General features: G+C 48.8%; 1 protein-coding gene across 4 annotated transcripts in view; it reads left to right on the top strand.

Annotated features, from left to right (window-relative positions):
• ABHD12 (abhydrolase domain containing 12, lysophospholipase) overlaps positions 1–25850 on the top strand; it is a 96288-nt gene that overhangs the window by 54611 nt on the left and 15827 nt on the right. For 2 of the 4 annotated variants that reach the window (XM_055104951.2, XM_055104952.2), the window contains exons 3-7: positions 11229–11344; positions 12994–13099; positions 16134–16253; positions 19370–19400; positions 21479–21524. In XM_055104951.2, the coding sequence (XP_054960926.1) occupies positions 11229–11344; positions 12994–13099; positions 16134–16253; positions 19370–19400; positions 21479–21524 (419 nt within the window). The remainder of the gene's footprint in view (positions 1–11228; positions 11345–12993; positions 13100–16133; positions 16254–19369; positions 19401–21478; positions 21525–25850) is intronic. The other 2 variants (XM_034947592.4, XM_034947593.3) reach the window with 1 other exon arrangement.

Genomic DNA, 25850 nt, shown 5'->3' with positions numbered 1-25850 from the left:
AAACATCATGATTATTCTAAAAACAAAGAATTAGCTAAAAAAAAGAACCCTGAATAGTATAAATAAGACAATGAACATTACTCTGAGAAAATGCTTGTTAACACCGTAGTTTATTTCCTACTGACCTTTTTTATATGTGTCTGTTTACATGCACATAAATATATGTGCTTTTCAATACTTGTATGCACAGTCTGATTCCATCCAAAAGATGTTTGGATGAGACTCAGCATTTATGAAGCCTAGAATATCTTCCCAGCTGTTATTTGCCTTCAGATCAAGAAGGTATCTCTTAGTGAAAGTCATGTCTTGGTTCAGAGGCTAGGGAGGGCTTTTTTGGAAATAGGTCAGATCTATCATCATGCATTTGTTTTTTGTTTTTGTTTTTTTTTATTATTATTATACTTTAAATTTTAGGGTACATGTGCACAATGTGCAGGTTAGTTACATATGTATACATGTGCCATGCTGGTGCGCTGCACCCACTAACTCATCATCTAGCATTAGGTATATCTCCCAATGCTATCCCTCCCCCCCTCCCCCCACCCCACAACAGTCCCCAGAGTGTGATGTTCCCCTTCCTGTGTCCATGTGTTCTCATTGTTCGATTCCCACCTATGAGTGAGAATATGCGGTGTTTGGTTTTTTGTTCTTGCAATAGTTTACTGAGAATGATGACTTCCAATTTCATCCATGTCCCTACAAAGGACATGAACTCATCATTTTTTATGGCTGCATAGTATTCCATGGTGTATATGTGCCACATTTTCTTAATCCAGTCTATCATTGTTGGACATTTGGGTTGGTTCCAAGTCTTTGCTATTGTGAATAATGCCACAATAAACATACGTGTGCATGTGTCTTTATAGCAGCATGATTTATAGTCCTTTGGGTATATACCCAGTAATGGGATGGCTGGGTCAAATGGTATTTCTAGTTCTAGATCCCTGAGGAATCCCCACACTGACTTCCACAATGGTTGAACTAGTTTACGGTCCCACCAACAGTGTAAAAGTGTTCCTATTTCTCCACATCCACTCCAGCACCTGTTGTTTCCTGACTTTTTAATGATTGCCATTCTAACTGGTGTGAAATGGTATCTCATTGTGGTTTTGATTTGCATTTCTCCAATGGCCAGTGATGGTGAGCATTTTTTCATGTGTTTTTTTGGCTACATAACTGTCTTCTTTTGAGAAGTGTCTGTTCATGTCCTTTGCCCACTTTTTGATGGGGTTGTTTGTTTTTTTCTTGTAAATTTGTTTGAGTTCATTGTAGATTCTGGATATTAGCCCTTTGTCAGATGAGTAGGTTGCGAAAATTTTCTCCCATTTTGTAGGTTGCCTGTTCACTCTGATGGTAGTTTCTTTTGCTGTGCAGAAGCTCTTTAGTTTAATTAGATCCCATTTGTCAATTTTGGCTTTTGTTGCCATTGCTTTTGGTGTTTTAGACATGAAGTCCTTGCCCATGCCTATGTCCTGAATGGTAATGCCTAGGTTTTCTTCTAGGGTTTTTATGGTTTTAGGTCTAACGTTTAAGTCTTTAATCCATCTCGAATTGATTTTTGTATAAGGTGTAAGGAAGGGATCCAGTTTCAGCTTTCTACATATGGCTAGCCAGTTTTCCCAGCACCATTTATTAAATAGGGAATCCTTTCCCCATTGCTTGTTTTTCTCAGGTTTGTCAAAGATCAGATAGTTGTAGATATGCGGTGTTATTTCTGAGGGCTCTGTTCTGTTCCATTGATCTATATCTCTGTTTTGGTACGAGTACCATGCTGTTTTGGTTACTGTAGCCTTGTAGTATAGTTTGAAGTCAGGTAGTGTGATGCCTCCAGCTTTGTTCTTTTGGCTTAGGATTGACTTGGTGATGTGGGCTCTTTTTTGGTTCCATATGAACTTTAAAGTAGTTTTTTCCAATTCTGTGAAGAAAGTCATTGGTAGCTTGATGGGGATGGCATTGAATCTGTAAATTACCTTGGGCAGTATGGCCATTTTCACGATATTGATTCTTCCTACCCATGAGCATGGAATGTTCTTCCATTTGTTTGTATCCTCTTTTATTTCCTTGAGCAGTGGTTTGTAGTTCTCCTTGAAGAGGTCCTTCACATCCCTTGTAAGTTGGATTCCTAGGTATTTTATTCTCTTTGAAGCAATTGTGAATGGGAGTTCACTCATGATTTGGCTCTCTGTTTGTCTGTTGTTGGTGTATAAGAATGCTTGTGATTTTTGTACATTGATTTTTTATCCTGAGACTTTGCTGAAGTTGCTTATGAGCTTAAGGAGATTTTGGGCTGAGACAATGAGGTTTTCTAGATATACAATCATGTCATCTGCAAACAGGGACAATTTGACTTCCTCTTTTCCTAATTGAATACCCTTTATTTCCTTCTCCTGCCTAATTGCCCTGGCCAGCACTTCCAACACTATGTTGAATAGGAGTGGTGAGAGAGGGCATCCCTGTCTTGTGCCAGTTTTCAAAGGGAATGCTTCCAGTTTTTGCCCATTCAGTATGATATTGGCTGTGGGTTTGTCATAGATAGCTCTTATTATTTTGAGATATGTCCCATCAATACCGAATTTATTGAGAGTTTTTAGCATGAAGGGTTGTTGAATTTTGTCAGAGGCCTTTTCTGCATCTATTGAGATAATCATGTGGTTTTTGTCTTTGGTTCTGTTTATATGCTGGATTACATTTATTGATTTGCGTATATTGAACCAACCTTGCATCCCAGGGATGAAGCCCACTTGATCATGATGGATAAGCTTTTTGATGTGCTGCTGGATTAGGTTTGCCAGTATTTTATTGAGGATTTTTACATCAATGTTCATCAAGGATATTGGTCTAAAATTCTCTTTTTTGGTTGTGTCTCTGCCCGGCTTTGGTATCAGGATGATGCTGGCCTCATAAAATGAGTTAGGGAGGATTCCCTTTTTTTCTATTGATTGGAATAGTTTCAGAAGGAATGGTACCAGTTCCTGCTTGTAACTCTGGTAGAATTCGGCTGTGAATCCATCTGGTCCTGGACTCTTTTTTGTTGGTAAGCTATTGATTATTGCCACAATTTCAGCTCCTGTTATTGGTCTATTCAGAGATTCAACTTCTTCCTGGTTTAGTCTTGGGAGAGTGTATGTGTCGAGGAATTTATCCATTTCTTCTAGATTTTCTAGTTTATTTGCGTAGAGGTGTTTGTAGTATTCTCTGATGGTAGTTTGTATTTCTGTGGCATCGGTGGTGACATCCCCTTTATCATATTTTATTGCATCTATTTGATTCTTCTCTCTTTTCCTCTTTATTAGTCTTGCTAGCGGTCTATCAATTTTGTTGATCCTTTCGAAAACCAGCTCCTGGATTCGTTAATTTTTTGAAGGGTTTTTTGTGTCTCTATCTCCTTCAGTTCTGCTCTGATTTTAGTTATTTCTTGCCTTCTGCTAGCTTTTGAATGTGTTTGCTCTTGCTTTTCTAGTTCTTTTAATTGTGATGTTAGGGTGTCAGTTTTAGATCTTTCCTGCTTTCTCTTGTGGGCATTTAGTGCTATAAATTTCCCTCTACACACTGCTTTGGATGTGTCCCAGAGATTCTGATATGTTGTGTCTTTGTTCTTGTTGGTTTCAAAGAACATCTTTATTTCTGCCTTCATTTCGTTATGTACCCAGTAGTCATTCAGGAGCAGGTTATTCAGTTTCCATGTAGTTGAGCTGTTTTGAGTGAGTTTCTTAATCCTGAGTTCTAGTTTGATTGCACTGTGGTCTGAGAGATAGTTTATTATAATTTCTGTTCTTTTACATTTGCTGAGGAGAGCTTTACTTCCAAGGATGTGGTCAATTTTGGAATAGGTGTGGTGTGGTGCTGAAAAAAATGTATATTCTGTTGATTTGGGGTGGAGAGTTCTGTAGATGTCTATTAGGTCTGCTTGGTGCAGAGCTGAGATCAATTCCTGGGTATCCTTGTTGACTTTCTGTCTCGTTGATCTGTCTAATGTTGACAGTGGGGTGTTAAAGTCTCCCATTATTAATGTGTGGGAGTCTAAGTCTCAGTGGGGTGTTAAAGTCTCCCATTATTAATGTGTGGGAGTCTAAGTCTCTTTGTAGGTCACTCAGGACTTGCTTTATGAATCTGGGTGCTCCTGTATTGGGTGCATATATATTTAGGATAGTTAGCTCTTCTTGTTGAATTGATCCCTTTACCATTAAGTAATGGCCTTCTTTGTCTCTTTGATCTTTGTTGGTTTAAAGTCTGTTTTATCAGAGACTAGGATTGCAACCCCTGCCTTTTTTTGTTTTCCATTTGCTTGGTAGATCTTCCTCCATTCCTTTATTTTGAGCCTATGTGTGTCTCTGCACGTGAGATGGGTTTCCTGAATACAGCACACTGATGGGTCTTGACTCTTTATCCAGTTTGCCAGTCTGTGTCTTTTAATTGGAGCATTTAGTCCATTTACATTCAAAGTTAATATTGTTATGTGTGAATTTGATCTTGTCATTATGATGTTAGCTGGTTATTTTGCTCGTTAGTTGATGCAGTTTCTTCCTAGTCTCGATGGTCTTTACATTTTGGTATGATTTTGCAGTGGCTGGTACCGATTTTTCCTTTCCATGTTTAGCGCATCCTTCAGGAGGTCTTTTAGGGCAGGCCTGGTGGTGACACAATCTCTCAGCATTTGCTTGTCTGTAAAGTATTTTATTTTTCCTTCACTTATGAAGCTTAGTTTGGCTGGATGTGAAATTCTGGGTTGAAAATTCTTTTCTTTAAGAATGTTGAATATTGGCCCCCACTCTCTTCTGGCTTGTAGAGTTTCTGCCGAGAGATCTGCTTTTAGTCTGATGGGCTTCCCTTTGAGGGTAACCTGACCTTTCTCTCTTGCTGCCCTTAACATTTTTTCCTTCATTTCAACTTTGGTGAATCTGACAATTATGTGTCTTGGTGTTGCTCTTCTCGAGGAGTATCTTTGTGGCGTTCTCTGTATTTCCTGAATCTGAATGTTGGCCTGCCTTGCTAGATTGGGGAAGTTCTCCTGGGTAATATCCTGCAGAGTGTTTTCCAACTTGGTTCCATTCTCCCCGTCACTTTCAGGTACACCAATCAGACGTAGATTTGGTCTTTTCACATAGTCCCATATTTCTTGGAGGCTTTACTCGTTTCTTTTTATTCTTTTTTCTCTAAACTTCCCTTCTTGCTTCATTTCATCTTCCATCACTGATACCCTTTCTTCCAGTTGATTGCATTGGCTCCTGAGGTTTCTGCATTCTTCACGTAGTTCTCGAGCCTTGGTTTTCAGCTCCATCAGCTCCTTTAAGCACTTCTCTGTATTGGTTATTCTAGTTATACATTCTTCTAAATTTTTTTCAAAGTTTTCAACTTCTTTGCCTTTGGTTTGAATGTCCTCCCGTAGCTTGGAGTAATTTGATCATCTGAAGCCTTCTTCTCTCAGCTAGTCAAAGTCATTCTCCGTCCAGCTTTGTTCCGTTGCTGGTGAGGAACTGCGTTCCTTTGGAGGAGGAGAGGCGCTCTGCTTTATAGAGTTTCCAGTTTTTCTGCTCTGTTTTTTCCCCATCTTTGTGGTTTTATCTACTTTTGGTCTTTGATGATGGTGATGTACAGATGGGTTTTTGGTGTGGATGTCCTTTCTGTTTGTTAGTTTTCCTTCTAACAGACAGGACCCTCAGCTGCAGGTCTGTTGGAGTACCCAGCTGTGTGAGGTGTCAGTCTGCCCTTGCTGGGGGGTGCCTCCCAGTTAGGCTGCTCGGGGGTCAGGGGTCAGGGACCCGCTTGAGGAGGCATTCTGCCCATTCTCAGATCTCCAGGTGCGTGCTGGGAGAACCACTGCTGTCTTCAAAGCTGTCAGACAGGGACATTTAAGTCTGCAGAGGTTACTGCTGTCTTTTTGTTTGTCTGTGCCCTGCCCCCAGAGGTGGAGCCTACAGAGGCAGGCAGGCCTCCTTGAGCTGTGGTGGGCTCCACCCAGTTTGAGCTTCCCAGCTGCTTTGTTTACCTAAGCAAGCCTGGGCAATGGCGGGCGCCCCTCCCCCAGCCTCGCTGCTACCTTGCAGTTTGATCTCAGACTGCTGTGCTAGCAATCAGCGAGACTCCATGGGCGTAGGACCCTCCGAGCCAGGTGCGGGATATAATCTCCTGTTGTGCCGTTTTTTAAGCCAGTCGGAAAAGCACAGTATTCGGGCGGGAGTGACCCGATTTTCCAGGTGCCGTCTGTCACCACTTTCTTTGACTAGGAAAGGGAACTCCCTGACCCCTTGCGCTTCCCGAGTGAGGCAATGCCTCGCCCTGCTTTGGCTTGCGCACGGTGCGCGTACCCACTGACCTGCGCCCACTGTCTGGCACTCCCTAGTGAGATGAACCTGGTACCTCAGATGGAAATGCAGAAATCACCCATCTTCTGCGTCGCTCACGCTGGGAGCTGTAGACCGGAGCTGTTCCTATTTGGCCATCTTGCCTCCTGCCTCAACACAATTCCATGCATTTGTTTTTAAAGCAAAGGGCCAGCTTCCTCTTTTTCCTTCCCCTGAGCAGTCCCTGTTAACTCCTGTTACCTTTCTTTTCTTATCCCCTTTTTTCATATGGAAGGTCCTGTAAGCCTGCATCAGGTAATTGGAATTTGATAAAACCTAAATAACCAACCCAGGCTTTCCCTTGACACCACACCTCTTATGGCTGCCGGTATCAAGGCTGCTCTGTTACTCAGTGATTGGAATGAGACTTAGCCCCCTGTTCAGACCCTCAGCACTCAAAGACCATCACAGCTCAGTAGTTTCAGCCTTTCCCGCAACAAATATTTTGCAGGTGAGCTAAAAGAAGTATGACAGAGCAGGTCGTTTTCCATTCACTCATTCTCACTCCTTCACCCTCCACAGCACCCATGTGTGCAGGATCCATTCTCCATCCTGCCCGTTGATGTTTGTGGTTGCTGGTACATGATGATATGACTGGAGGGTGGACAATGAAAACTGGGGGGTGGACAGTGAAAACTGGGGGAAGCAGGAGCAGCCAGAGGCCTCAGTCCCAGCAGCCCTGTGGGCCTTGTTTGCCCATGGTGCGGGGGCCTGTATGAGGAGCTCCCGGTTCAGAAGAGCCTGCGAGAGGGAGCCATGAGAGAGCTGGACCTCAATGGTGGAGCATGAAGGGGCACACCGCCCAGGCCACTCCTGTGGGGCTGCCACAGGGCTTAGCACTCTGTCCCCACCCCAGGCCTGTGGATGAAGCAGGTGCCTGGGCAGGGTGGACTCCAGCCAGCATGCTGGAGTCACGGGGGCCACAAAGAGTCAGTGGCCAAGGGTGATCTGACCACGTGGGAGGCCAGAGGGTCCTGGCACTCGCCTGGCACTGGCCTGCAGGAGTGAGCCAGCAGTGCTTCTGGCCCTGGGTGGATCCTGTGACCCTGCACATGCCAACCCGTCTCACCACCCATCTCACTTTGAGGCATTTCTGCTCATTTAGAGTAATACTGGCCACGGGGTTCCTACAGCCACCCGCTCTGGGGCTGTGTGATCCCTGGGACCAACCAAGCTCCATGCTTCCCATGCCACTTGACGCTGGTTGGAGGTGCTGCTGTGGAAGAGAAGGTGCCAGGCAGCATCTGGGGGATGCTTTTCATGGAGAGTAGTCACTGTGCCTCCTTTTCATGGTTGTTTCTAAAATGAGTAAAAGTGAACTGGAAGACTAGCTTCCTGGAATGAGGCCATCCTGGAGCAGAATTTGGGTTCCTAGTTCTTAGATTTCTTGGGCTTGGAAGTTTTCTGAATTAGCTGCTAATCCTTGTAAAATACTTTTCAGTGGCCAGGGAATGCTCTCAGAACCCTTAGACAGTTTGTATTCCAAGAGCTTGGCATTCTTCTGCAGACACAGAACTGAGTGAGGCCTGAAGCGGAGCCAGTGGAAGCCCAGTGTCCTCGGCCCTCAATGGTGCCCACTCCCCATCTGTCAGAGTCAGGGCTGGTTCCAGCATCAGAGGCAGGATTTGGCTGAGTGGGTCTAGATGTGGGATGGGCACTGGGCCCCAGGTGTGGATATTCACAGTTGTATTGAGGAGGCCACCTCCGCTCCCGGCTGTCAGATTATAGACTTGCACCCTGGGCTGCAGCTCTCAGGCTCCCAAAGTGTGTGGTGAATTCCCAGGATGAGGTGGCAGGAGTGGGCCCTAGAGTCTGAAATGGACTCACTTTCCCACTCCAGATCCTGAAGTGGACCCACTTTCCAGGCATTCCTCTGGTCGGGAGCCTTCTCCGGGTCCCATTGCCAGGATAAAATCTAAACTCTTGTATGGCTGTGTTCTTTTTTTTTTTTTCCAGGAGATTGGTGTTTTGTTATTACTCAAATCACTCTCCCGTAGCATTCAGGGATCAGAGTTTTTAAGGACAACTTGGTGGGTGTGGGGAAGCCAGTGAGCTGGAAGTGCTGATGGTCAGGTCAGAGATGAAATCATAGGGAGTCAAAGCTGTCTTCTTGCGCTGAGTCGGTTCTTGGGTGGGGGCCACAAGATCAGATGAGCTAGTTTATCAATCTGGATGGTGCCAGCTGGTCCATCAAGTTCAGGGTCTGCAAAATATCTCAAGCACTGGTCTTAGGTTTTACAATAGTGATTTTATCACCAGAAGCAATTTGGGGAGGGTCAGAGTCTTGTAGCCTCCAGCTTCATGACTCCTAAACCACAACAATTTCCAATCTTGTGGCCAAAACGTTAGTCCTATAAAGGCAGTCTAGTCCCCAGGCAAGGAGGTTTGTTTCCAGAAAAGGGTATCATCTTCGCTTTAAACTATAAACTAAGTTCCTCCCAAAATTAGTTTAGCCTATGCCCAGGAGTGAACAAGGACAGCATGGAGGTTAGAAGCTAGATGGAGTCAGTTAGGTCAGATCTCTTTCACTGTCTCAGTTATAGTTTTGCAATGGTAGTTTCAATCCCTCCCTTTCTTTTTTTTTTTTTGAGACGGAGTCTTGTTCTGTCGCCCGGACTGAAGTGCAATGGCGTGATCTCAGCTCACTGCAATCTCTGACTCCCGGGTTCAAGCAATTCTCTTGCCTCAGGCTCCCGAGTAGCTGGGACTACAGGCACTCACCACCATGCCCGGCTAATTTTTGTATTTTTAGTAGAGACAGGGTTTCACTATGTTGGCCAGGCTGGTCTCGAACTCCTGACCTCGTGATCTGCCCACCTCGGCCTCCCAAAGTGCTGGGATTATAGGCATGCGCCACCGCGCCTGGCACCCCTTTGGGTTTCATAACACCTTAATCTTAAGGCATTAGCTAATGAAGATGGAGAAAGGGCAAAGACAGCTCTAACTTCTTCCTGCTGGCCAGGGGTGTAGTGGGGGTAGGTGTTTACCCTAAGGTGAAAGGAATGGAACCACTTTGCAACATTCTGGGCATACTCACACAGGCATGGCTGGGGATCCACAGCTTGCATGGCAAAGGCATTACTATTGTCATCTATAGTTTTAGCACTGCATTTAAGGGAACAGTGTACTATAAGGTTAATAATGGGGACTAAGGTAAGGAGTGCAATTCCCAATTTTAAAAGTAAAGATTGGAATGCATTAGTTTGGTGACTTGTAGCCCACAAAGAATTTAAGATTTAGTCCTTCCAAACTGCAGGAAAAATACAAGAACAGCTAACAACAGGTATACCATAGTTGTTGTTGTTGTTGTTTTTGAAGCATAATTTTTCTCTCTCCAGTCCCTATGTTTATTAAAAAACAAATCATTATAGGACTGATTTGTTTGCAAAATAAACTTTAGTCTTATTATATACTTGGCCTGATTATTTGCATAAAGTGCAACACAAGTAATTATTTTTTACATAGGCTTCTAGAATTGGCTTTGATAGAACTCTGTTCCATAAGGAATCTCAGATAAGACTTTTTAAAAGCTGAGTCCAGCCATGGGTTTCTATCCTCAAATACCTATGAGTTTGGTAAATTCCTCTCCTCTTGAGGTCCTAAAATAACTTGGGCCTCCTGGGCCTATTAGAAAGTGACATTCTTTACCACAGGTCAGGAGCCCTGTATGGGGACTGTATAGACAAGGTATGAAGCCAGTTTTACCCACGGGGCTTTTATTGGCTCTATAAGTCCTTTGAATCCTTAAAGGAAAGCAGGCCATTCCAGTCAAAGCCTTGGTAAAATAACCAGTTTCTTCAATTGTTTCCTGTTGCAGAAGAGCCTTCCTTGCTTTCCTTTCTTTCCTTTCTTTCCTTTCTTTCCCTCCCTCCCCTCCCTCCCTCCCTCCCTCCCTCCCTCCCTTCCTTCCTTCCTTCCTCTCTCTTCTCTTTCTTCTCTTTCTTCCCTTCCCTCCTTTCCCTTCCCTCCCCTCCCCTCCCCTTCACTTCTTTCCTTTCTTTTGTCTTTTCTTTTTTTTGGACAGAGTCTCACTCTTTCATCAAGGCTGGAGTGAAGTGGCATGATCTCAGCTCACTGCAACCTCCGCTTCCCGGGTTCAAGCCATTCTCCTGCCTCAGGCTCCCAAGTAGCTGGGATTATAGGTGCACACCACCACGCCTGGCTAATTTTTATATTTTTAGTAGAGACGGGGTTTTGCCATGTTGGCCAGGCAGGTCTCGAACTCCTGACCTCAGGTGATCCACCTGCCTCGGCCTCCCAAAGTGCTAGGTTTACAGGCATGAGTCACCACGCCTGGCTGGCTGCATTTATTTCTTAGGGCCGCTCAAACAAACCTGCAAACTGAGTGGCTTAAAATAAATGTATCCTCTCATGGTTGTGGAGGCCGGGAGTCCGAGGTCGAAGTGTGGGTGGGCCCAGCTCCTCCTGAGATGCTGAGGTGGACCCTTCTTGCCTGTCTGTCTGGCAGCATTCCCGGCTTGGAGAAGCTTCCCTCAAATCTCTGCCTCCATCTTCTCCATCTTCTTGGTCATCTTCTCATGGTCTTCCCTCTGTCTCTGTGTCTAAATGTCCCCATTTTATAAGGATACCAGTCATGTTGGGTTAGTATCCACCCAGTGACCTCATTTGAGCTTGATTACCTCCATAAAGACACTGTTTCCAAGTAAGGTCACACTCTTAGGTACTGGGGGTGAGGCCTTGAACATAGTCTTTCTTGGGGAGCACAACTCAGCCCATACAGGGCAGGCGGGCCTCCCAGGCCTCTCAGGGGCCAGGCTCATTACCTCCCTGACTTCCTGTCCAGCCAGCCAGGAGGCAGGGCTGTGCAGCCGGGCTGCCGGGTTCAAAGCCAGTTTTTTTTTTTTTTTTTTTTTTTTTTTGAAACAGGGTCTCTCTGTCACTCAGGCTGGAGTGCAGTGGTACAACCTTGGCTTACTGCAGCCTTGACCTCCTGGGCTCAAGTGATTCTCCCTCCTCAGCCTCACAAGTGGCTGGGATCACAGGTACATGTCACCTTACCTGGGTAATTTTTATATTTTTTGTAGAGGTGGGGTTTTGCCATGTTGCCCAGGCTGGTATCAAAAAATCCAGCTCTGTCATGTGAGCTGGCAATCTAATAGGAGCCATCAGATGGTGATGGTGGTGGCTTGCCTCAGAGACTGTGCAGCCTGGCTCAGCTGGAGCTAATGGGGATGTGGATCATCTCCTTTGCCATTTTTTATTTTGAGAGAAACTTCTTACTAAAATTTTGAAGATGTATCTGCTTCCTGGGGAAGAGATGGAGTAAGAAGGTGGGGTATGAACAGCAGCCCTGGTGGTAGGAACTGTCTCCCCACATGGTCTGGGACAGACGCTCAGGGAGTTTCTGGGAAGGAGTGTGTATGTCCCCATGTCCTCGTGAGTCCAGCCTGGTGACATTTGAGGAAGTGAGGCTAGATGTGCAATGTGCCACACGGACATGGGAGTCATGCAACCCCTGTCTTCACCAGAGACAGCTGTCAGCAGCAGAGCTTCCCCGGGGGCAGGACCCACCAGAGGGAAGCCAGGCCCACACTGCTCTCTGTCATTGCCTCTTTTGGGAGTTGCCATTTTATAAAGCAGGCAAATCCCACCTCAGGGTTCATGCGTTTATTTTAAATTTTTTGTTTTTCAGTTAAACTTATTTTAAAGTTGTGTTCACCAAAAGCAGCAAGACTACAATGGTATATAAGGAAAAAATTGCCCCCATTCTCCCCCCACACACACTTTGAAGCTGTGTGAGCAGCCTGGCTTCTGTCTTTCTGTATATCCTCCCAGCCACATGTGGAGGTCGTGTTTCATTTGCATGTTTTTACAATAACAAAGTGGGGCTACCGCACCCGCACCCACAGTCACCTTGCTCCTCTCATCTGCCCGCAGGTCCTGGAGGTTCCTCCAGGTCTAAGGGCCCCATGGTCTTCCACAGTGTGAGGTGCTGGTTAATTCACTCGCTGTCCTGCTGGCAGATGACCTGGTAGATGCAGGACTTCTGCTGGGCCATTGCACTGACTTCATTCTGCTCTGCATGGGTCCTGTGGATTCATCCTCTTGCTGCCCCACACCTCACCTTCTGCTGTCTTTTCTGTGTTAGGCAGCAGTCCTGGAAACTTTGGAATCCCCTTTACCTTGTTTGCCACCCAACGTTCCGTTGGTCATCAGGTCTTGCAGCGCCATCCCCTTTCCTGCTGTCCTTCCCACTCCACCAGGCACCTGAGTTATTCGCAGGCTCAGCCTCCCCAGCCTCCCTCCTGGCTGGCCCATCCTTCAGACCTGCTGGGGATCTTTCCTTCCCTCATTTGCATCTTCTCACACCTTGAATGACCTTAGACCTTAGCGTTCCAGTCTCTACACAGACCTTGCCCTCACTGCAGTATCTGTCCCTGCCCATGCTGGCTGGCCTCAGCCCATACCCTGCCTGAGGCTGGGCCTGCAGGTCTGGCACCATTGTAAGATTGCACAGGAAAAGGACTTGGTGCTTTCTGAGAGCTTCTGCAGTGTGTGCATGTGGGTGTGCATGTGTGTGTGTGCACATGTGGATGCATATCTGTGCACGTGTGTGAGTATGCATGTTTGTGTGTACATGTGTGTATTCATCCACCAGTAATCCTAATTTCCATCTCTTTATTTCCTACAGTAAGAGTTCCCTATTTCATTGATTTGAAAAAACCACAGGATCAAGGTTTGAATCACACATGTAACTACTACCTGCAGCCAGAGGAAGACGTGACCATTGGAGTCTGGTGAGTGCCAGTGAGCTCTGCAGCCCCTCCAGCAGCAGGAAAGGACCCTACATGACTGAGCTGGTGCTGTCTTTGACATTGGCCTCTGAAATGTTGTTCATTTTTATCTTCACCTCTTCCTTTCCTAAAGGAAAGATCTCAGTACATTTGATCCATCCTAATGTTGAGAGATTCAATGGCTTTAAACTCTATTCCCAGCCTTTCAAAACAGCAAAGGCTTTGTGAACAGATTATTATTTTTAGAGAGACTTGTTTCTAGGAAAAACGAAAAGCAAACAAAGAAGCTAGAAACAGGATATAAGTGGCCGGCACAGTGGCTCACACCTGTAATCCCAGCACTTTGGGAGGCTGAGGCGAGTGGATCACTTGAGTCCAGGAGTTTGAGACCAGCCTTGGCGACAAGGTGAAACCCCATCTCTACTAAAAATACAAAAATTAGCCAGGCATGGTGGTGCACACCTGTAATCCCAGCTACTTGGGAGGCTGAGGCAGGAGGATCACTTGAGTCCAGGAGGCAGAAGTTGCAGTGAGCTGAGTTCACGCCACTGCACTCCAGCCTGGATGACAGAGCAAGACTCTGTCTCCAAAAAAAAGAGAATATAAGGGAAGAATCACAAACACTGGTTTGAATATATCTTCCATCCAGGCGCGGTGGCTCACGCCTGTAATCCCAGCACTTTGGGAGGCCGAGACGGGTGGATCACTTGAGATCAGGAGTTCGAGACCACCCTAAACAACATGGTGAAACCCCGTCTCTACTGAAAAAAAATACAAAAACTAGCTGGGCGTGGTGGCACGCGCCTGTAGTCCCAGCTACCCGGGAGTTTGAGGCAAGAGAGTTGCTTGAACGCAGGAGGCAGAGGCTGCAGTGAGCTGAGATTATGCCACTGCACTCCAGCCTGGGCAACAGAGCGAGACTCTTGTCTCAAAAAAAAAAAAAAAAAAAAAAATATATATATATATATATATATATATATATATATATATATCTTTTCCAAGAGGTGAACATCTAGATACTGAAAACAGCTTGATTTCTTTTCACATATAGCTTCACACCAGCTGATGATGATGGTGTTGGCTGTCTTCTGAGTATTTACTTTTTTAAGCCATAAGTTTACACTGGACATAAGCCTTGTGACTTCTCTGTGTCTCCTTGGAATACATTTTAATGTTTTCTTCTGTACACAAGTGGTGCTTCTGAACAGCTGAATTAAAATTGACCAACCTCACTGTAGCATTTCCCTTTTTCTCTGAGAAGTGAGCCTGAATCACAGCCCTTTTATCTAGCTGAATTTATTTTTCAGTAGCCATAACGTCCCTTTCCGCTGTCTCAGCAAACCACTGTGTATGTGAGAAGCTTCTAAATGAAATGCTGTGAGTAGCTTCCCAGTGTGGATGAGAGAACATTCAGACATTTCTAACAGTGGTCCTTGGTAAAGAACATAAAACAAGAAGGGAGATTTTTGTTCTTAGTAGTTGGTGCTGGGATTAAAGTCTTTTGTCACTTCCTGATTTGATTTAATCTAGCATTTACTGACCAATGTGTGACTGTGGGACTCCTCAGGTTTCTGTCTGAAGCATGACATTTTTTGCACAAAGCTGCTGAGTGGGACTTGGTCAGCCCTCTTCTTGGTTAACATGAGTCTGTCCTATTGCAGGAGGGTGTTTATGGTGGTGAGACTTAGGCTGGAAGTACTAACAACTCCTGCATACATTATCAGCTACCAGAAAAGGTTTTGTTTAGTGATGCCAGTGGCAAGTGTCAAGGCAGTGACAGCCACGCTGTGTGTTGCTGTGTGTTGGTGGGTGCGTGTTGGTGAGTGCGGCTGCTGCCCACTCTCATGCCCTAGGCAGTCACAATGACATTGGGCCCTCAGGCAGCAGCAGGCCCAGCTCACCAACTGCCCCCACCATCGCTTCATCAGACCCTCCCACCAGCTTCCTGAAAGGAGGGCCTCAAGGCCTAGAGTGGAGCCTGGGGGCCATTCCTGGCCATGCCTGGCCATCGCCTGTCTGCTGAGAGGAGAGGCCCAGGAATGGGTTTCTCTGCTGGCTAGGAGTTCCCTGGCTCTTTGTCAGGAGCCCAGGTTTGGGGCGGCTGGCTACTGGAAGCACATCTGCTCCCAGCACCTTCAAAATGTGCCGTCCTATCCCTCAAATTTATAACTGTATGGGAGTGATGATCATAGTGACTAGAACCATCCCAAAATGTGATCCTTTTGAACGGATCAGAGAGAGACGTTAGAAATGAGATGCTGAAGCTTAAGATCTAGAAAATAAGAAGTTGGCCATTAAATTTTTTTAAAGATTCTTGTCACTGGTATCCAGAATGAATTTGAATAAGCTTAACAGAAAAGTGATTAATTTGGACCCTCCCCAGTGATTAACAGTATTCGATGTGGCCTGAGTTAAAATTAACCTCAGTATCTCTCTGAAGGAGGGTTTGGCTAGATAGACCAGCAGCTTCAGAGTGCCCAGCCAGGTGTGGACCATGAGCAGACTGGGAAGGTGGTGCATACTTGACATTAGAAATGGCGTCAGCGATGGCCCGGTTTCTAGTCTGGCTCACAAACATTGGTGTTGCTGAATTAGCAAATGTGACAGCATGTACTGTTTAAAATCCATTGTGAGTTAAACTGTGGACAATTTAAGCATGGGGTTAACTGGGATGTGGGGCACGTATGAGGAAAATGCTATTACTCAAGATGGACTAAGTGCTGCTTCTCTGCCAGGCCCCAGTGGCAACTGGCACATTGCAAGCCTTTGTGGCCCAGAGGAGGCTGGCGTGCCAGTCAGGGAACGCTCCTGCTGAAGCTGTCAGTGCCATCCACACAGCCTGCAGTTACGTGGTTATTGATTCTAGTGATGGGGATAGTTTTCTACCACCCACCCCCATCTGTTCCCCTGTAGTTAGATGGGGTCTGCAGCTCCCTGCTGTCTGGACTTGAGCTGATTAAGTAACACCACGTGCAGTCGCCAGGATGAGGACGGAAGGGACATCTGATCCTGCGCTCCCCTCTGCTTCTGTCTGCAGGCACACCGTCCCTGCAGTCTGGTGGAAGAACGCCCAAGGCAAAGACCAGATGTGGTATGAGGATGCCTTGGCTTCCAGCCACCCTATCATTCTGTACCTGCATGGGAACGCAGGTACCAGGTGAGGGAGAGGAGCCCATCATCTTTGCTGTGGAGCATGGCTCCTTTTTGGGGTGGGAATGTCCTGGCCCGGTCTGCCGGAAACCAGCAGGAGCAACCTGCGGTCCCACAAAATTGGGTGTACTGACCCACTGCAATGAGGGAGAGCCTCCCAAGAACGAAGGGAAAGGCAGAGTTCTGAAGGGGTTGAGGGAAGGCGGAGTTTAGGTGACCTTTACATGAAGCAGGGTTCCCACAGGCTGAGGCCAGCACGGCTGTGTTCCGTGGGGACCAAGTGTGGGAAGCTGTGTGCAGACCGTCCCCTATCTGGAGCTGCAGCCTGGATTGGGATGAAGGAGGCTGAGTCTCAGTCAGGAGCTGAGCTCCCCGGCCAGAGGGGCATGTTTTTTTCTCCTTGTTGTAATCTCAAAGGTCACAGCATCTGCTGGTATGTGATTTGGGGAGCAGGGTTTCTTGGAGAGTGAGGGCTTTGGGGTCCCTCCGAGGAGGGGTCATAGTGGCACTTGGCTGTGGGTGCCTCGCGCTCTTGGGAATGGGCGGCTTCAGCTCACTGGCAGCTGGTTTTCTCCATATCTGTCATGCTGCCTGAAGTGGCAGGCAGATCTTTGTTACCTGTAAGATAGCTCCAGGTGGCAGACAGGTGAAGCCGGAGCCAGGGCAGCCCTGGAGGAGGTGGCACACTTCCTGGAAAAAAGTGGCAGGTGCTGAGAAGGGGCAGGAGGGAGAGGCTGAAAGCACCAGGTGCTGGGGTCTTTGCAGGCCGCCCTACAGTGTGAGCTCTCTGCTCACCCTAACAGGCTGTTGGTGAAGTTCATGCACTCTTTGGTTAATCAGCCCTGCCCAGTTTTATCTCAGATGCTTTTCCTGAGTGGGTCTAATGGCTTGTCCTTTCCACTGGCTGCCCTGGAGTTGGCCTCCCTGCCTTAAAAGGGTGCTCCTTCCACACCATGTGATTGCTGTTCAGAAGAGCCTCTGTGGGAGAGCCCAGGGTGGGTGCGGAGGGGATACATTTTCTGAACAAAGCATTGTTTGAAAACCACCAAGGTCTTCGTGTGTGAGAGAGGCAGCCAGGAGCCAGCGCAGAGGCAGACCCAGCACGGAGACAGGGCTGCTGCGGGGCCAGGGCCGAGGTCCCATGTGGCACCAGGGTATGTCAGGGCTGGGGGCAAACATTTTATAGGCAGAGCCAGCAAGGAGAGCTGTGCTGGGCACTTCTGGAGGGGAAAGCAGGCCTAGGTGGGGTCTGCATGGTGGAACCCTGCAGAGAGCATTGCTGAAAGAGCCTGGCGGCATGGCCCGTGAGGCGGTTTCTGTGTCAGGGATGGCGTGTCTAGCTACTGAATCATGCATGTGCTGCACAGTTTCCTTTCTTCTTTGTCTGGGACAAGCTGCAGCGGGTTTCTCTTCTGCTTTTCAAAGAGCAAGTGGCTACAAACAGCTCTTGCAGCATCTTTTTATAAATGACAGAACTGTGGTTGGCTGTGAATAAGGTTCAGTTCTGCAGTGCCCATCACATGGTTAAAAAAAAAAAAAAAAAGATCCTGCCTATAACTTTAGGTTAGAAAGGGATGCCGTGACTTTCAGTGTTTGCTGCCCCCTCCCAATCCTGCAGAGACTGCCTGGCTGCAGTCCTCGCCACCCCCACGTTGCCTGCTTTCTTTGTCCTGTGCATCCCACTGGGGTTTCGCTGGTCTGCGGGATCCACCACCCGGGTCCCCCTGAGGTGTAGACCCCCTGGATTTCCAGTAACTGTTCCTTTTTTGCTTAATGTAGGAAATTTTAGAAACTTAGAGCCACTGTGAACTCTTACAGTGATAACTGAAAATATTTTGCAGTGTTTCCTCCTTGTCTTGAAACTCATTCCTTTATTTTTTAATTTTTGAGACAGAGTCTCACTCTATTGCCCAGGCTGGAGTGCAGTGGCACAATCCTGACTCACTGCAACCTCAGCCTCCTGAGTTCAAGTGACTCTCCTGCCTCGGTCTCCCGAGTAGCTGGGATTACAGTCACCCACCACCATAGCCAGCTAATTTTTGTATTTTTAGTAGAGACGGGTTTCACCATTTGACCAGGCTGGTCTCAAACTCCTGAGCTCAAGTGATGTGCTCACCTCAGCCTCCCAAAGTGCTGGGATTACAGGTGTGAACCACTGCACCTGACCCTTTATATTTTTGTTTCTGTACTTTATTGGCTTCCTCCTCCATCTCATCCTGGTGTCCAACCAGCAACACTCCTGACCCCATACCTGAAATGTTGAGACCGCTCCTGAGGAAGGAGGAGCACGGCTAGGGAGTGTGGAGAGTGTGGACCCGCCCTCCTCCCAGGTGGCCCATGTCCCTGCTGTGGGGTCGGTCCAGGTTAACAGCTGGCCAACAACTGGAAAGAAAGAGAGAAGGGAGCCTAGACAGGCCTCAGACAAGGAAGTACAAATGGGAGGGTTTGTGCCGAGCCCACTTAGTCTCAGTAGCGACATGCACGGTGAAGCTGTAGTTGGCTGTGAGGGGCGGGAGGCAGCCGTTCCGGCACTTCAGGGTCTCCCTGGGGAGATTCTAGGAGCATATCCCATGTGCAGAGCACACACATGTGAAGGGCTGTAAGGCAGGGTGGCCACAGCAGCAAACAGAAGTTAGTGCCAGGTGGGAAACAGTCAAGATGACCATGAGAGGCCAGGGTGGTGTGGCTAAGCAGAGTTCTGAAGGTCGGCTGAGATGTGCAGAGCAAGAAGTGAGGGCAGAAGTCACCCACACGGGTCCTGTTGGAGCACAGCCTCTGTCCACACAGGGTGTCCTTGGCACAGGGAAGCTGGGAGGGGCTGAGGTGTGGTGGATGAGGCCTTGCTGTGTTTCCTTTAGTGTCTTTCTAGTTTGGGGCTGTAGGTGTGCATTACCTACTGAAAAATAAAAGCATTCATTAAGAAATCTCCCCCAAAGTGCTAAGACCATCTCCCCCTTGGCACAGCACTGCCAGAGGCGAGTGTGGGGCTACTTAGGGGGACCCAAGGAAGAGGTTCTGCCCTCTTTTATTGGCCTCTCCCTGGTTTGGGGTATGGAGGACAGGTTGACCTGGGGCCCAACTCTGAGAAGATGTGCTCACACCATGTCCTGTTTTCTTCTCCAGAGGAGGCGACCACCGCGTGGAGCTTTACAAGGTGAGTGCAGGCAGCACCCACACCTGTTCCCTGGGCTGTTCTTTCCAGGGCAGGAAGTGAAGGGAGTCACAAGACTCACAGCTTGAGAGTTAACTATTGCTGGGCTGTTTGTGTGTGTGAGACAGGGTCCTCCTCCTCTGTTGCCCAGGCTGGAGTGCAGTGGTACAGTCACAGCTCACTGCAGCGTTGACCTCCTGGGCTCAAACTATCCTCCTGCTTCAGCCTCCTGAGACTGCAGGTGCATGCCGCCACCACGCCCAGCTAATTTTTGTTTGTTTTTTTGTAGAAATGAGGTCTCCCTATGTTGCTCAGGCTGGTCTCGAACTCCTGGGCCTCCCACCTTGGCCTCCCAAAGTGTTGGGATGACAGGCGTGTTGAGCTTTTTAACACTGCCTTTGGATGGGCGTGCTGGAAGGTAGGGCCTTGGCTGCCTCTGCTGTGACTGCCCATCACACTGCTTCTAGGCCTGGGCCCCAACATCAGAATGTATGGGCTTTGTAGACCAAGTGCAGATATTGGCAGACTACATAAGCAGCACTGGAAATTGTTTTTCAATGTTATGTTACTTGTGTATAAAATGAAAAGAGACGGCCGGGTGTGGTGGCTCATGCCTGTAATCCCAGCACTTTGGGAGGCCAAGATGGGTGGATCACAAGGTCAGGAGTTCAAGACCAGCCGGCCAGGATGGTGAAACCCCGTCTCTACTAAAAATACAAAAAAAATTAGCCAGGCGTGGTGGCGGGCGCCTGTAATCCCAGCTACTCAGGAGGCTGAGGCAGAGAATTGCTTAAACCTGGGAGGCGGAGGTTGCAGTGAGCCAAGATGGCACCACTGCACTCTAGCCTGGGCAACAGAGCGAGACTCCGTCTCAAAAAACAAAAAAAAAAGAAAAGAGAAACCAGGTGCTCCAGGTGCTACACTGACTGCCAGGTTGTAGGCTCACCCCAGCAAGGGCTGCAGGCGAGACTTGAATCAGCTTCCAGGCACACAGTGGGAGCGCCTGCAGGTCTCCCCACATTCAGGGGGTGCCTAGGGCAGGGCATGCAGACCTTCACTTGTGCTTGGTTGCTTGGTTTTGTTCTTCATCTGGTTGTCTGGGTCTTGGAGCCCAAGAGATACTGTTGGAACAGCCTCACTCTCCTCCCCTCAGAGGGCCATCTGCACTGGCCCACAGGGCAGAAGGGGACACAGACAGAGGCAGGGGCACAGACAGAGGCGGGGGCACACCCAGCTCTGAGCTATTGGAGGATTTTACCCCTGGAGTAAATTGCATTAAGTCAGGAAATGTGGGGAGAGTTTGAGAAGTGATTGGTCCTTTTTTCAGGTTTCTGTTAAAAGAAATGATTCACCCTGCTGAGGTCAACAGGGCTGGAGCAGGTTGGCTCTGGTTATAGCCTCTGCGGTGGCTAGGAGCTGGCAGGGAAGTGCAGGCTGCCCTGGTGAAGCACCCAACAACCCCCCAAAGAAGGGAGCTGTGATTCTGGGTGACATGATGGTGCGGCAGCCTCCCATGTTGCTCTGGGCACACCCCAGCAAGGGCACAGGGGTGGGTGTTTGAGGAGTGATCTAAATGAAAGAGGTCAGCTAGTCTGTAGGGATTAAAAAAAAATAACAGTAAAAAAAAAATTGACAAGAGCTTAAAATCCAAGAAATACTGGGTTGCAGCAAGGGTCCCCAGATGGGGTCTCTGCACAGTATAGCCCTCCTCCTGGGGGCCTACCATCACACTGCAGCACCGAGAGCTGTCTGCCTCCAGAGGAGGCCGCCCCAGAGGCTGCCCTGCAGCACGAGTGGAGCTGCGGCCGGACACTGCTCCTGGCCCCCTAGCGTCTAAGCAGGAGGAAGGGAGAGCCTTCCTGCGCTCCCAGGCAGGGATGTCAGCAAGTCCTGCAGTGGCAGTTGGCATCTGGGTTTCATAAAACCCAGCCAGGAGTCAGGCAGCATGTCACAGTCTTTATGAAGCTGCCACTACGTACAAGGCAGAGGAGAGAAAGTTGGATGAGTTTAGTAAGCGGCAAGCTGCCCTCAATACAGATGCTTGGATTTGTTGCCAAAGATGTTTATTTTTCACTTTACAGGTGCTGAGTTCCCTTGGTTACCATGTGGTCACCTTTGACTACAGAGGTGAGATTTCTTTTGCAAGAGCATCTGAGCACAATTCCACTGCTTGCTGGCGGTATCCCATGGGCAGGCCTCACTCGAAGAGGCTCGGAGCAAGGCCAGCGCCTGCTTTGGCTGTGCTGTGATGGTGTCCTGGGTCCTGACAAAGACCCTGATGGAGCTGTCGGGAGAGCCCCTTCTGGTAGGGGAGGCTTAGCACCTGGAGCCCCCAGCAGATGCCCTGTCAGCAACTTTTTTTTTTTTTTTTTTTTTTAAGATAGGATCTCACTTTGTCACCCAACCTGGAGTACAGTAGCATGATTGTAGCTCACTGCAGCCTTGAACTCCTTGGCTCAAGGGATCCTTCTGCCTTAGGCTCTCGAGTAGCTGTGACTGCAGGAATGCGACACCACACCCGCTGTTTTGTTTTTGTTTTTAGTAGAAATGGGGTATCGCTGTGTTGCCTAGGCTAGTCTCAGACTCCTGGCCTCAAGCGATCCTCCTGCCTCAGCCTTCCAGAGTGTTGGGATTACAGGCAGGAGTCACTGCACCCAACCTGCAGCATTTTAAATTAGAAGATACTGTCTTTTTTAGACTGCAGAGCTGGACATCAGACATGGTTTATGCTCATCAAAGCTTGTCTTGTTAAAGTTACGAAGACAGTGAGAACTGTTAAGAGAGGCTGAGCATGGTGGTTCACACCTGTAATCCCAGCACTTTGGGAGGCTGAGGCAGGCGGATCACTTGAGGTCAGGAGTTCGTGACCAGCCTGGCCAACATGGTGAAACCCCATCTCTACTGAAAATACAAAAATTAACTGGGCGTAATGGCTCGCACCTGTAGTCCCAGCTATTCGAGAGGCTGAGGCAGGAGAAGCCCTTGAACCTGGGAGGCAGAGCTTGCAGTGAGCCGAGACTGCACCACTGCACTCCAGCCTTGGCGACAAGCAAGACTCCATGTCAAAAAAAAAAAGAACTGTTAAGAGAGAAGATAGATTCTTCTGCACCTCAGCGTTTCTGCTTTTTTGAATGAACCAGGGCTTGCCACTGAACAAATCAAGAATCCACAGTTTGATATATACCAAGGACACTGTGGCTTAATAGGCAACAGAAATACTTGGTGTTAACAATGAGCGACTGGTTTGTTTTGGTTTTGGTTTTGGTTTTGCTTTGAGACAGGGTCTCACTCTGTCACCCAGCTGGATTGCAGTGATGTGATCTCAGCTCACTGCAACCTCTGCCTCCCGGGTTCAAGTGATCTTCCCAACTCAGCCTCCCTAGTAGCTGGGACCACAGGCACACACCACTACACCTGGCTAATGTTATTTTATTTTATTTTATTTTATTTTTATTGATCATTCTTGGGTGTTCCTCTGAGGGGGATTTGGCAGGATCATAGGACAGTAGTGGAGGGAAGGTCAGCAGATAAACAAGTGAACAAAGGTCTCTGGTTTTCCTAGGCAGAGGACCCTGCGGCCTTCCGCAGTGTTTGTGTCCCTGGGTACTTGAGATTAGGGAGTGGTGATGACTCTTAATGAGCATGCTGCCTTCAAGCATCTGTTTAACAAAGCACATCTTGCACTGCCCTTAATCCATTTAACCCTGAGTGGACACAGCACATGTTTCAGAGAGCACCAGGTTGGGGGTAAGGTCATAGATCAACAGCATCCCAAGGCAGAAGAATTTTTCTTAGTACAGAACAAAATGGAGTCTCCTATGTCTACTTCTTTCTACACAGACACAGCAACAATCTGATTTCTCTATCTTTTCCCCACATTTCCCCCTTTTCTATTCGACAAAACCGCCATCGTCATCATGGCCCGTTCTCAATGAGCTGTTGGGTACACCTCCCAGACGGGGTGGCAGCCGGGCAGAGGGGCTTCTCACTTCCCAGAAGGGGCGGCCGGGCAGAAGCGCCCCCCACCTCCCGGACGGGGCGGTGGCCGGGCGGAGGCGCCCCCCACCTCCCGGACGGGGTGGCTGGCCGGTCGGGGGCTGGCCCCCACCTCCCTCCCGGACGGGGCGGGTGGAGACGCTCCTTACTTCCCAGATGGGGCGGCTGCCGGGCGGAGGGGCTCCTCACTTCCCAGATGGGGCGGCTGCCGGGCGGAGGGGCTCCTCACTTCTCAGACGGGGCAGCTGCCGGGCGGAGGGGCTTCTCACCTCCCAGACGGGGTCGCGGCCGGGCAGAGGCGCTCCTCACATCCCAGATGGGGCGGCGGGGCAGAGGCGCTCCCCACATCTCAGAGGATGGGCAGCCGGGCAGAGACGCTCCTCATTTCCTAGACGGGATGGCGGCCGGGAAGAGGCGCTCCTCACTTCCCAGACTGGGCAGCCGGGCAGAGGGGCTCCTCACATCCCAGACGATGGGCGGCCAGGCGGAGACGCTCCTCACTTCACAGATGGGGTGGCGGCCGGGCAGAGGCTGCAATCTCGGCACTTTGGGAGGCCAAAGCAGGCGGCTGGGAGGTGGAGGTTGTAGCGAGCCGAGATCACGCCACTGCACTCCAGCCTGGGCAACATTGAGCACTGAGTGAACGAGACTCCGTCTGCAATCCCGGCACCTGGGGAGGCCGACGCTGGCAGATCACTCGCGGTTAGGAGCTGGAGACCAGCCTGGCCAACACAGTGAAACCCCGTCTCCACCAAAAAAATACGAAAACCAGTCAGGCATGGCAGCACGCTCCTGCAATCACAGGCACTCGGCAGGCTGAGGCAGGAGAATCAGGCAGGGAGGTTGCAGTGAGCCGAGATGGCGGCAGTACAGTCCAGCTTTGGCTCGGCATCAGAGGGAGACCGTGGAAAGAGAGGGAGAGGGAGAGGTATTTTTTTTTTTTAAGAGAGGGTTTCGCCATGTTGCCCAGGCTGGTCTTGAACTACTGGGTTCAAGCAGTCTGCCCACCTTGGCCTCCCAAAGTGTTGGGATTACAGGTGTGAGTGAGCCATTGCAACTGACTGCGAGACTGTTTTAAAGTGTATTCTGGCTGGGCACGGTGGCTCACACCTGTAATCCCAGCACTTTGGGAGGCTGAGATGGGCAGATTGCTTGAAACCAGGAGTTCGAGATAAGCCTGGGCAGCATGGCAAAACCCCGCCTCTACTAAAAATACAAAAAAAAGTAGCTGAGCGTGGTGGCAGGTGCCTGTAATCCCAGCTACTCAGGAGGCTGAGGTGGGAGGAAAGCTTGAGCCCAGGAGGCGGAGGTTGCAGTGAGCCAAGATCATGCCACCGCACTCCAGCCTGAGTGACAGAGCAAGACCCTGTCTCAAAAATTTCAAAAAGTGTATTCCACCATGTAGTCGTCAGCTGGAGAGATTAAAGAGTTGATGGCAACGTGGCTGGCTGCCTTCACCTTCTTGTGGGGGCAGGTGGCGTGTCTATCCTCAGACCAAGAGGAGATATGGGAGGGACAAAGGAGAGAGGCTGTCACCTGGATGTGGGGGTTGTATTAATTCTCTCTTGCTGCTATAACATGTTACCACAAACAGTGCTTTAAACCAGCACACATGTAGCGTCTTGCAGTTCTGGAGGTCAGAAATTCAGAATCTGCAGCCCCCAGGCTGGAATCAGGGTGGGAGCAGGGCTCTCAGGGAGAATGCCTGGCTGCCCTTTCCAGCTACCTGTGTTCCTTGGCTCACAGCCCTTCTGTGATTGAGTCCCAGGTCATCTGGCTCTGACCCTGACTCCTCTCCCTTTTTCTCTGATGAGGACCCTTGTGGTTATTTTGGGCCCACCCAGCTTGTCCAGGATCACCCCCATCTCAAGGCAAGCAGTTCGCAGCTTTCATTCCTTCCATACCCTTCATTCCCCAGCCATGTGACCCAACACGTTCACAAGTTCCAGGGATTAGGTCGTGGACACTTTTGGGGGCCACCATGCTGCCAACCACAGGGAAGAAAGTTCCATCAGGATGACAGTTGTGGGCTGGGAAAAACTCCAGAATGAGGAGCAAGGAAGTGGTTTGCCCTCTCCTTCTCTCCATGTTGACACTGGTTCTCTTCTGCTGCATGCTAGAGACCTTAGGAGAGGGAGAAGGGGTGGCTTCTTCCCATTCATCTCCCCGCACTTCTGTCAGGAAATGAAATCCCACGCAGCACTTTCTGTTTCAGTTCTCGTGGAGTCTGCGTTTCTAATTGGCACCAAGACTGCCAGCTCCATCTCCGACTGTCCCTCTGTCTCTCTCACTGCATCTGCCTCTTTGTCCGCATCCTTCTGCCTCCTGTCCCTGTCTCTGTGCCTGTCTGGCTGTCCCTGTCAGTCTTCTTGCCTGTCTCTGTGCCTCTCTGTTCCTGTCTCTCAGTCTTCCTGTTTGTCTCTGTCTCCTGTCCCTGTCTCTGTTCTTTTCTTTCTG

Source organism: Pan paniscus, chromosome 21 (genome assembly GCF_029289425.2).
Source record: "Pan paniscus chromosome 21, NHGRI_mPanPan1-v2.0_pri, whole genome shotgun sequence".
In the NCBI taxonomy this organism is placed as follows: domain Eukaryota; kingdom Metazoa; phylum Chordata; class Mammalia; order Primates; family Hominidae; genus Pan; species Pan paniscus.
Note: the sequence above shows the minus strand (reverse complement) of the source record. Positions and strands in the feature narration are given on the sequence as shown.